General features: G+C 57.9%; 1 protein-coding gene across 6 annotated transcripts; it reads left to right on the top strand.

Moving 5' to 3' along the window:
* Positions 1–4,888: 4,888 nt before the first annotated feature.
* On the top strand, positions 4,889–10,890 carry LOC138730454 (alpha-1,6-mannosyl-glycoprotein 4-beta-N-acetylglucosaminyltransferase-like). Of its 6 annotated transcripts, XM_069875635.1 has the most exons (5): positions 4,961–5,013; positions 7,631–7,713; positions 8,225–8,359; positions 8,649–8,787; positions 9,658–10,890. In XM_069875635.1, the coding sequence occupies exons 3-5, from the start codon at positions 8,249–8,251 to the stop codon at positions 10,797–10,799; spliced, it is 1,392 nt and encodes a 463-aa protein (XP_069731736.1). In that variant the 5' UTR covers positions 4,961–5,013; positions 7,631–7,713; positions 8,225–8,248; the 3' UTR covers positions 10,800–10,890. The 6 variants fall into 6 exon arrangements, with proteins under 6 accessions (XP_069731739.1, XP_069731737.1, XP_069731736.1 ...); XM_069875636.1 differs by lacking the exon at positions 7,631–7,713 and having other exon boundaries at positions 4,952–5,013; XM_069875634.1 differs by lacking the exons at positions 4,961–5,013; positions 7,631–7,713 and adding an exon at positions 7,954–7,972.
* Positions 10,891–11,207: the final 317 nt, after the last annotated feature.

Raw genomic sequence — 11,207 nt, 5'->3', positions numbered from 1 at the left:
TGTTGTGTCCAGAATGAGCCGGGCTGGAAATTTAACTTTACGAGTGCATGTGCTGCGGATAGACGGGAGCTCGTGGAGGAGCGGTGGGAGGCAGAGCAGGTGCTGGAGTGCAGGGGAAGCAGTGACCCTGGGCTGAGTTTGGCTGCCTGTTGGTGATGAGCTCCTCAGTCCTGTTCCATATCACATCATGACTCGGGCAGGAGTAGTAGTACTTTTCCAACTGTAATGTTTAGTGGAGCTGCTGGAAAGAGGGAGTTCTGTCATCTCAGCTTGAAATTTAACATGCGACTACCCCACAGTTCCTGTGTAGTCGCTGCCTGTGTGGAGTTCTGTGCCTGAGCTGCTCCGTAAGCCACCGCCAAGGACACCTACCCCAAACCTCGATCTGTCAGAGGCTCCGTGATGCTGACTTCAAACAAACATTTGGGAAAATGCCTTGCGCTTCCACTTTTCCCTGCTGCTGCACACGTGTTGATGCCAACAGGTATGTTTTGAAACTGGCAAAGCAGAGATAGAGGACAAGAAAAAGGTGCTGTAGCTGCCGTGGTGCTGGAGCCTGTTCTGAGCTTCACACGCTGCTAGTCCGGTGCTTGCCACCCTGCCCTTCCCCTCCTGCACCACAAAGGCAACCGCGGTTGCCTTTGTGGTGCAGGAGGGGAAGGGCAGGGTGGCAAGCACCGGACTAGCAGCGTGTGAAGGCTGCAGCTCCATCCGAGGGCTGTGCCATGCGGCAGCAGAAGGACGCTGATCCAGGGTAACAGGTGAATAACGCTCTTGGTGGCTGGGTGACGCGTCCCCAGTGCGTTTGTGGGGGAGCTTTCACCCTGGGGTTCAGCAAGGAGAACATGGTCAGCGTGACCTGTTGTCTTGGGTGGGGGCTCTCGGCTGGTGCACACTCTCAGTCGGAGCCTGTTTTCCAGGCACTCCCAGGTGCTCTGAAGCTGCACTTTTCCACTACGTACCTTAAACTCTCTCTTTTGCGAAATGATGCTAGTGTCGTGTGTGTGCCTGGTGATTACTGCTTGTGATATGGAGGGTGGGGACACAGATGTTGGGTTCCTTGCTGAGAGCTGGCTGACAGGAGGACAGGGCACACTGTCCTCTGTCTCAAGCTCTGCCCTTGCCTCCGGATAGCTGATCCGGCTAAGTGGGGATGGGAATACCACCTCTTGCTCCTGTGAACAAATACAGAACAAAGTGTAGGGCTGTGTGTTTCTGAGATCTGTGGAAGCAGGGATGTGCTCCAATCAGGCGTATGGTACGTCTGGGATGTGCTCCATGTTCTGGGGCAAGAGCTATTCTAGCAGCAGGTACTAAGGATGCCGGTCCTCGAATGATGCAGCTGGAGGGGGCTGGAAGGGCAGGAAGCAAGGCAATGGGATGGTTCCTGCTGCCAACAGACTTGCTGGTTTCAAATCATAGAATCATGGGATGGTTTGCTTTGGAAAAGACCTTAAAGATCATCCAGTTCCACCCTCCTCCCATGGGCAGGGACACCTCCCACTGGACCAGGCTGCTCCAAACCCCATCCAACCTGGCCTTGAGCACCTCCAGGGATGGAGCAGCCACCACTGCTTGGGGCAACCTGGGCCAGGGCCTTCTCACTCTCATCTTGAAGAATTTTTTCCTCATGTCCCATCTAAATCTTCCCGCTTCCAATTTAAAGCCATTCCCCCTTGTCCTATTACTCCAGGCCCTTGTAAAAAGTCCCTCCCCAGCTTTCCTGGAGCCTCTTTCAGTACTGGAAGCTGCTTTAATGACTCTCTGGAACCTTTTCTTCTCCAGCCTGAACAACCCCAACTCTCTCGGCCTGTCCTCATAGCAGAGGTGCTCCAGCCCTCAAATTGTTTTTGTGGCTTCTCCTGGACCCATTCCAACAGTTCCCTCTCCTCATTATGTTGTGGATGACATGAGGATATTAAGGAAATATATTAATTAAGGACAGATGCTCCTAACCCAACAAGGTGCCCTCCCGTGCCAGTGTTTTTCAAGCCTGAAATGTGTAAAGCATTGAATGATTTTCAGTCTTCTCCTTTGCAGGAAGCAGACACGACTCCAGCGACAGAGCGGTGCCAATCAGCAGTGTCAGCAGGTACCAGGGACCTGCTGTGATCCACCTGGGGAGGCCAGTGAGGTGGCAGCGATGCTGGGAAGGTTGGGCTCTGCTTCCCCACATGCAGAGCTGCAGGGGACTGTGTTTTCCCCTTCCTCCCTTACCCGGTTTGAGGGAAGGCTGCGTCGAGGTTTGCTCAGTGATGTGTGTGACCCCTGGCCGGTCTCAGCCCCACGTGGGGGGTTTTCACCCTCTGTGCCCCAAACCCAACCTCCCTTGAAGGCTCCTTGCCAAAGCACCCTTTGTGTTCTCCAGCGATGCCGTCCCTGCCAGGGCTCCAGGCTGTGGTGTGGTGTCACTTTTTCCTGTGGGATGTGACTAAAGGGACCCTGGTGGTATGGAAATGGAGCCCCAGCTCAGCACCGCGATGGCTGGAGCCCTGGTGCATTCTCTGTGCTGCGTGGGGCCACGTTTTACCTCTGCTTTGTCCTGCTCCACCTCCTGAATAATGGAAGAGCTGTAAGCAGATCCAGCCCGGCTCTCCGATTTCCCTGCGGGAAAGACAGAGCCTTGGACACCACGCTGGCCTCGCCCTGTCCCTCTCCTTGCTGGGGATCAGGTGTCGGAGGGAGCTGAGCTGGGCAGGGTGAGGGCTGGGTGCTGCGGGGAGGTGGCCGGTGCCTGTGTGGGTCCCCTTGGTCTGTCCCACCCCAGAGCTCAGCGCCAGCCCCAGCTGGGGGTACTGGGTCTCCCTGGACCCAGAGCTGGGGCTGTTCCCCTCTCAGAACAGCCTTTATACCAGGGGTGTCTTTCTCTTCTCCTGTTTATTCCAAGAACAAGCAAGAGTAGAACACGATATTTCAGTTGGAAGGGACAAAACTGTGCCTTCTAGACCCATTTCTTCACAAGGCTATGAAGATGATCTGGGGGCTGGTGCAGCTCTGCTGGGAGGACAGGCTGAGAGAGTTGGGGTTGTTCAGCCTAGAGAAGAGAAGTCTTCAGGGAGAAATTAAAGCTGCTTCCAGTGCAGAAAGGGGCTCCAGGAGAGCTGGGGAGGGACTCTTTACAAGGGAATGGAGTAACAGGACAAGGGGGAATGGATTTAAATTGGAAGGGGGAAGATTTAGATGGGACATTAAGAAGAAATTCTTCAAGGTGAGGGTGAGGAGGCCCTGGCCCAGGTTGCCCCAAGCAGTGGTGGCTGCCCCATCCCTGGAGGTGCTCAAGGCCAGGTTGGATGGAGCTTGGAGCCCCTGATCCATGGGAGGGGTCCCTGTCCATGGCAGGGGTGGAGCTGGATGGGCTTTGAGGTTCCTCTGACCCAAACCGCTCCACGATTCTACAAAATTCTGCCCTGTGCCCACAGATGGCGGGTGGGGCCCAGCGGGGGGTTGATGGTTCTGCTCTGCCCTAAGCAGTGCTGCATGTTCCCCAAAAGGCATGATCCCACGGCAGGGCTACTGGCTGCCCGCAGGAGCGCTGGGGACCCAAGGGCTACGTGGGACGTCACAGCCCTGCCCTCCCCTCCCTTCCGTCCTGTGGGGGCAGGAAGGGCCCCAGTTCCTTCCTGTGCAGGAATGGGAGTGATGGGTGACTGCGGTGAGAAAGGCCCCCCCCATCTGCAGCTGCTGCCGGTTGTTTTGGCACCTCGTGTGAGCCCCTGCACCCCACATCCCTCCCATGCCCCCACGTGCAATCAAACAGCTTATCTCTGTTGGGTTGCACCATCTCATCTCCCTTGGCCCCTCTGGCGTGTTCTAGTCCTGTGCAGGTGCCAATTTCCCCTCCGATGCAGGTGTCCCCACTGAGCTCCTTGTGGGGACAGAGCCACTGGCATCCTGTGATTGGAATTTAGGATTTAAAAATCAAACAGCGAGAGGAAAGTGAAAGCCAGCAGATCCAGGAGCCTGGTTCCTGCCCTACATTATCTCTCCATGGTCACCTTGTCCTCCCAGATGTATCCAAGTGTGACGGTTCCTTCTGAACCCACAGCAGCAGCCGACACTGCGGGCGATTTGTAGAAGACAGGGCCTGAGAAGAGTTGTTGAGGTGTTTGCAAAGGTAGAAGAGATTCAGGACAGCAAGGAGAGGAGGGAAATGGGGTCAGGAGGATGGGGTGGAGGGGATGCTGCAGGTGAGCTGCTGTGTCAGAAGGAGATGATCCCAGCTCCAAGCAATGATGTTGGGTGACTTGTGGGCGCTCCACGGCTCCAGGTCTGGAGCAAGGTAGCGGTGGGGGAGAAGTGAGGCTTGGAGAGTGCAGGAGCTGGGGCCAACCCAGGCCCTGGGAAGGGCCCCACGTTGGCTCATGGGGATGGAAGAGTTCCACATTTCCATAGGCAGTGTCAGAGGCTGCTGCACAGAGGTGGTGGAGTCCCCATCCCTGGAAGGGTTTAAAAAGACAGGTGGATGAGGTGCTCAGGGATCTAGTTTAGTAGTGGACAGGTATGATTGGGCTTGATGATCTTAAAGGTCTTTTCTGAAGTGGCTTAGTCCCCAGCCAGGGCTGCGATACCCAGCGTCCTAGGCTGTGTGGGGAACCTTGTGTGGGGGTGCAGTTCTGGCACTGAAGGGTTCTGCTGTGTATGAGAGTTTGACGTGATGGGGCTTGATGAGAGCCCCCAAGGGGTCTGAGACTGCTGGGGGGCCTGGGGCTGCCGACAGGGATGGTGGGAAGCAGCCTGTGCCATCGTGGGACGCCCCACAGCAGGGCTGCGGGTCCTTCGCCCCATCCCACCCAGGGTCCCCACCAGCCCATCCAGTTCACCCAGCACTCACTGGACTGGGGCAGAGGACGCCGGCAGACGCTCCTCCTCTGTGAGAGGCAGGCGAGGACTCGGGGTGGGGCTTTGCCGAGCAAGAAACCACAGTCCTGCCAGCCCTGGGGAAGCTGCCAGGGCTGAGCACCCCGGCGAGACAGCGAGGCTGCCACCTCCGTGCACCCACACACCGGGCTGCCCGTAAGTTCCTGTTGCCTCACTGAATGCGTCCCGAGCGGTGCTGGGCATGAGCCATCACACCGGTGTCATGGGTTGGGGCGACACGGGAAAGGGACGCCAGGGTCACCTAGGGACTGGGGGGTGTGGGCAGGGCAGTGCAATGGGGGTCCCCACGCTGTCGGCATCAGGGCCTGGGTTAGAGCCGAGACCCCTGTGTGCCGTGGGGCTGTAGGACACCTGGGTTGACCTAAGGCTTTGGCTCCCAGAGTACTGTGCTGCTCAAAAGTGGCTTTTCCCCTCCTTCCTCCCTGCAGGGTAACATTTGGAGCAGAGGCACCTACAGCACTGGGGCTGGACCCCAGACTGGCTCTGGAGAGGTGGCCACGATCACCCTGCCCACACAGCCCTGAATGGCCACCATTTGCCCATCAGGGCCACTGTGGTGCCAGTTTGCCTCGTCCTCCCCTGAGCCAGCGGCAAATTGTGGTGCTGGCTCAGATCCTGCCCCTCTCTGTCCTGGGGATGCCGTGGGGGGGTGGTGGTGGGCACTGACCTTTGACTCCAACCTGCTGCTTCCCCCTGGGTGACACACGGTCTTTCCCGTGCCTCAGTTTCCCACCACACGACAAGGCGCTCTGGGCAGTGGGACAGCGAGCCCAGTTGTTCCCCTCCTGCCCAGGCAACCAGCCCCGCTCTCCCCTGTGCTGGAGGAAGCAGCGGGGCTGCCTGCACACAGGAAGCATCTGGCCCATCCTCGTGGCCTCGTGGGACCGAGGCTGCGTATTTACTCGTCCTCCTTCCACTCCGCTGCTGGACTGAGTCACGGCTGCTGCGTCACGCAGCCCACTCGGCCGGGAGGCTCTGAACAGAGCGGATGGTTTGCTCTGCCTCCAGGTGAGGGGCTCTCAGCAGCCCCTGGCCCAGTGTCCCAGTGAGGGTGGCTTTTGGAGGGGCCTCCAGCAGATGCTGAGCTGCGGGGAAGGTGCATGAGGGGCTGGGGCAGGAGTGGGGACAGGGATGCTCCATGGAGACACCTGGAACCAGAGCAGGAGGCAGCAGGAGGAGGCTGCATCCCAGGCTGGGCTGTGGACCCTGCTTGTTTCTCCATGGAGGGAAACCCCAAAACTGCAATTAGGGCACTGATCATGGGGTGGTGTTTGTAACCTTCGGTTCTATTAAGCCTGTGAGGCTGGCTGGGCGAGGGGCATGTGACTCCCCATTCCCCGCAGCGTCTGAGGACAAAGTCCCTGGCTGTGGGAACTGGGTGTGCTGAGCAGCACCTTGGTTTCCACCCAGGACGGGCCTCTGGCAGCCAGATGCTCTCCTGGCAGCTTGGAAAACCTTTGCCCCCCACAGTGTAAATACCCCCAGCCCACTGAGGGCTGGATGCCAAACCAGCTCGCCCCATGGACTCGTGATGCATCACGGTCATGGAGATCTGGGTTTGGAAACCCCCGATGTGTCCTCAAGGTGTGACATCCCCGTGGCTTGGGATGGCTCCCTAAAACTGCTCCCTGCCTGTGCTCCATGGCTGGCGAGGAAAGGCTGGGGCTGGCCCAGAGCAGGAAGCACCCCCAGTTCTCCCAGCTCTGCTGGGACCTGGACAGATTTGAAGCAGGTCCAGGAGCTCGTTGTCTCTGATTACTTTGAGGAACCAGAGCTCAGCCCCTACTGAGTTGGCAGCTCCTCTGCTCTCCTTGGGTGAGCCGTAGCTCAGCGCAAGCTTCCCTGGGAGAGAGCAGCTTGCTCTGTTTTAATTGCTTATCTTGGAGTAACAAGTACTGTTCCTGGGTGAGGTCAGCACAGCAAGGACCATGCTGGCTGCTGCTGTGGTGGGTCCTTCTCTGCACTGGCCCCTTCAGATGCTGACAAACCCCAAAGGACTTTTGGCCAGGAAAACAGAGGGTTTCTCCTTAACATAAGCTCAGCCCCTGCTCCAGGGTGGCAACAGCAGAGGAACTGCTTCAACCCCTGCCCTTCAGCACTGCAGGTGGGCTGGGAGCATCCACTGCACAGCAGGAGTTGATCATAGAGTCATGGAATGGTTTGGGTTGGAAGGGATCTCAAAGCCCATCCAATTCCACCACCTGCCACCAGCGGGGACACCTCCCACTGGATCAGGGGCTCCAAGCCCCATCCAACCTGGCCTTGAACCCCTCCAGGGATGGGGCAGCCACCACTGCTCTGGACAACCTGGGCCAGGGCCTCCCTACACTCATTGTGAAAAATTTCTTCCTAATGTCTAATCAAAATCTTCCCCCTTCCAATTTAAAACCACCCTGCCTTGTCCCATCACTCCATTCCCTTGGGAAAAAGCCCCTCCCCAGCTCTCCTGGAGCCGCTTTCTGTACTGAAAGCTGCTCTAAATTCTCCCTGGAGTCTTCTCTTCTCTAGGCTGAGCAACCCCAACTCTCTCAGCCTGTCCTTGTATCATCTCCGTGGCCTCCTCTGGCAGTGATGGATTAGAGAAGTCCTGGGCAAAGCTGTTCAGGAACACTGGCAGCTTTCCCAGCATGTTATTACACGGCTGGGAAGGGCTTGTGCTCCGTGGATTTGCCTTCAAAGATGTTTTCACCCAAACAAGCCGAGGTGCTGTGAGCAGTTGGGCCAGCCTGGTTGCCACTTTCCTCTCTTCCAGGGCAGCCCTGGTTGTATTTATGATGGAAAAACCCCAGAAAAACACAGGAGCCTTTTAGCCTCCTGCCACGCCTCTGCTACAAGGTAAAATATCTCAAGGGCAGCGTAAATTCCTTGAAGGTGACACTTTGTCCACTTGGGCATGGCTTTCTTGTCCTACCAAGCAAGGGACGTGGTGAGAACAGGGTGATTGTGGCTGCCCGGAGCACGGTGGGGCAGGAGGGGCTGCGGGAGCTGCTTCATCCTTGCAATGCTGGAATAGCAGCCTGGGCTCCTTTGAGTGCATCCCAGGGCTTGGTGCCTGTTCCTGAGCTGCCACCCTGACGTGAAAGCCTTTGCCAAGGTGTGTGTCGCCTTTGTTTCTTCCACCTCCAGCCCCAAGGCTGCCACTCAAGGTGTTGGCAGGGGTGGATTTTGCCCCTGGCAGATCTTTCCTGGTTGGGTTGGGGTGTCCTGCCCAAAGGGGATGGTGCCTGGGTGCTTCCTGGTGCCCCACAGCCACCCCTGGGTGCGGAGGGCTCAGCCCCCAGGATGGAGCAGCCAGGTGCTGGTCCCTAAGCTGTGCCCTGACCTGATGGGCCCCTTCCTCCTGCAGGCTTCGGCGTGTGAGCCTGGTGCTATGCGATGCTCCCCAAAGCGCTCCCTCACCGCTGCGCTTGTGGCCACCTCCCTCCTCCTCCTCCTCCTCTTCCTCCACGGAGGCAGCCGGCAGGAACATGAGCCCCCGGAGGTGAGTCCCCAGCAATGATGTCCTGCTGGAGGAGCCACTGGAGCGTCCTTTATCCCCACCTTCCCCACACAGACCCTGACCCCAGCTCTGCTCCTTCCCTGTCCCGTGTCACCCCCAAATTCTTGCTCTGCCTCCTCCTCTCCCTGGGCTTGTCCTGTGCACATGGACCTCCCCTGATCCCAGAGCTGGGAGGGCAGGACAAGGGCTCCCCATCATCACTGGGTCCCCCCTTGCACACCTGTCCATGGTGCTCCAGGGTCTGACCTGGCTGCCTGCGGTTCCCATCCAGCTGGATCTCAGGGGTTTGGTCCCAGAGATGGTGCTGCAGCCAGAAGGAGCCCTGCGCATCCTCAGGGACACAGATGACCTCTCTGTGCTCGACAATATCTCCTACCACCTCCTCGCTGGCTCCCTGTCGCCCCAGAAAAGTGAGTGGCTCTGGGACCCCACACCAGACAGGAATTGGGGTGAGATGGAGGGGTGGAAGAAGGTCAGCGTGCTCCAACATGGTCCTTGCTTCTGCACCTTGGGACTGAGGTGACTGCAGGCATTGCGGGTTTCCTGGATCTGTTGGGAGGGTGGCTGAGACCCTGTCTCTGTAGGGTTGAGTTTACTGCTCTCCAGTCAAGAAAGTGGAGATGGTGGGGCTGGATCATGGGGAGAACTGCTTAATGTCAGAGATGTGGGTTAAGCTCTTGGAGAGATGCAGGCAAAGCAATTCACCTTCAAACAGCATGGCAAGTTGCTCAGGGTGGCCCCACGCCAGCCTGTGCTGAAGCCAGAGCTCTGGTGTGTGCACGGCGGGGCAGAGCCTGCAGCAAAACTGCAGCAACGCCGGACAAACGCAGCCCCCGCTGGGCTGTGGGGAGGGCAGGTGGATCATCATCCCAGTGCAGTTGCATCTCCGTCAGGTTCAGAGTAAGGTCCTGCTTCCAGGATGTGCAGTTGTGCCATGAAGCCATCCCTTCCCTGTGGACCATCTCTGCACTCTTCCTTCCCCAGGTTTGGCTTTTTTAAAGGTATTTTTACCAAATAATTCTTCTTTGGAGAAGCCCTTGGCTTCTCATCATGGCCTCTCCCTGCCCTTTGGGCCAGGTTTGGGCATCACCTGAGATGCTGGGGGCTTCACCTTTAGGAAGGACCTTTGATACAAATAGCAAGTAAACAGCAAGATATTTGGGTTGGCCATGCAGAGGGCTTTTTGGAGCCCCCTCCTTGCAGCTTGCAGTGAAACCCCTCACCATGGTGCGTGTCAGGTCACCCTCAGCCTGCCATAATGTCTTTCCTTTGGCTTGCAGAATTCTTGGCAGTGGGGCTGGCGTCAGTGCGGCGGCCGCGTGGCTACTACCTCCCTGCCACACTCCAGTCCCTCTTCACACAGTCAACAGAGGAGGAGCTGCAGGAGATGGTGGTGGTGGTGCATCTGGCTGATAAAGACCCCAGCTGGAATGTGCGCGTGGCTGCTGATCTCACCCACAAATTTGCTCACCACATCCACCTGGGCCGTCTCCTGCTCATCCACGTGCCCCATGAGTTTTACCCCACCCTCGAGGGCCTCAAGAGAAACTACAACGACCCAGAGGAGCGAGTGAGGTTCCGGTCCAAGCAGAACGTGGACTACGCCTTCCTCCTTGCCTTCGCCGCCAACCTCTCCTCCTACTACTTGATGATTGAGGATGATGTGTGGTGTGCCAAGTCCTTCTTGATGGCCATCCGCAAGGCACTGGCTTCCCGGGAAGGCTCCAGCTGGGCCACCCTCGAGTTCTCCAAGCTGGGCTACATTGGTAAGCTCTACCACTCCAGCGACCTTCCACGCCTGGCTCGCTTCCTCCTCCTCTTCTACCAGGAGATGCCGTGTGACTGGCTGCTGGTCCACTTCCGCCTCCTGCTCACCCAAAAGGACGTCATCCGCTTCAAGCCCTCCCTCTTCCAGCACATGGGTCTCTACTCCTCCTTCCAGGGCACCATCAACCGGTTGGAGGACGATGAGTTCCAGGCTGATGCTTTGGACCTTCCAGACAACCCACCAGCGGCTTTGTTCACCAGCATGTCCATCTTTGAGAACTACGAGCCCATCAAGGCTTATAGCACAGCTGAGGGGTATTTCTGGGGGAAAGACCCAGCAGCCGGCAGCACCTTCTCCATCGTCTTCCAGCAGCCGTCTCACGTCACCCGTGTCCGGGTGCACACGGGCTCCAAGGAGCGCCAGAGGGATTTCCTACACTCAGGAGTGTTGGAGCTAGGCCGGCGGCGTCGGGCTGACGGCAGGGACTGCGCTACCTACACCATGGTTGGCACCTTTGTGAAGGGGACGCTGGAGCGGCGGGGGCTGGAGAGGGGCATGCCCGGCCCCGTGGAGTGCGTGAGGATCCGGGTGACCCGCGACCAGAGCGAGTGGCTCATCATCCAGAGCATCGACATCTGGACCACAGACACCTGACCGGGAATGGGGTGCCTGGATTTGGTACCGAGGGGTCTTTGGTTTTTTTTTCACTCCCTGTTTTGATAAGAAATTAAATTATTGCTTCTTGCTGGTGCTGCTTCCTGACTCCGGAGGGGTGGCAGGAGCTGCTGAGGGATGGGAGCAGGGCCCACCAGGCTGGGGCTGCCTGGGGAATGTGGGAGGAATAGAGGCTGGGCTGCAGCAAACATTTTCTCCGTGGCTGGATGGTGCACAGGACAGAGCCAGTCAGCTAATACACAAATCAAATCATCTGAACTTGATGACCTTTAAGTTTCCTGTGGGTAGCTAAGGCCCGGCGGTCGGAAGATCTCGCGATGTACGGAAAGGTACAGCAGGTCCAGGAGGGCACCATCCCTTGTTGGTTCATTCACCAACTGTGCAAGG

Source organism: Phaenicophaeus curvirostris, chromosome 24 (assembly GCF_032191515.1).
Source record: "Phaenicophaeus curvirostris isolate KB17595 chromosome 24, BPBGC_Pcur_1.0, whole genome shotgun sequence".
Lineage (NCBI taxonomy): Eukaryota > Metazoa > Chordata > Aves > Cuculiformes > Cuculidae > Phaenicophaeus > Phaenicophaeus curvirostris.
Note: the sequence above shows the minus strand (reverse complement) of the source record. Positions and strands in the feature narration are given on the sequence as shown.

What these genes read in the sequence shown, in the direction of transcription:
- LOC138730454 (XM_069875633.1), top strand. Translation starts at nt 8,096, where the DNA reads ATGGTGCCTGGGTGCTTCCTGGTGCCCCACAGCCACCCCTGGGTGCGG. An exon ending in AGGAACATGAGCCCCCGGAG is followed by an intron (nt 8,360 to 8,648) that starts GTGAGTCCCCAG and finishes GTTCCCATCCAG; the next exon opens with CTGGATCTCAGGGGTTTGGT. An exon ending in CTCCCTGTCGCCCCAGAAAA is followed by an intron (nt 8,788 to 9,657) that starts GTGAGTGGCTCT and finishes TTTGGCTTGCAG; the next exon opens with AATTCTTGGCAGTGGGGCTG.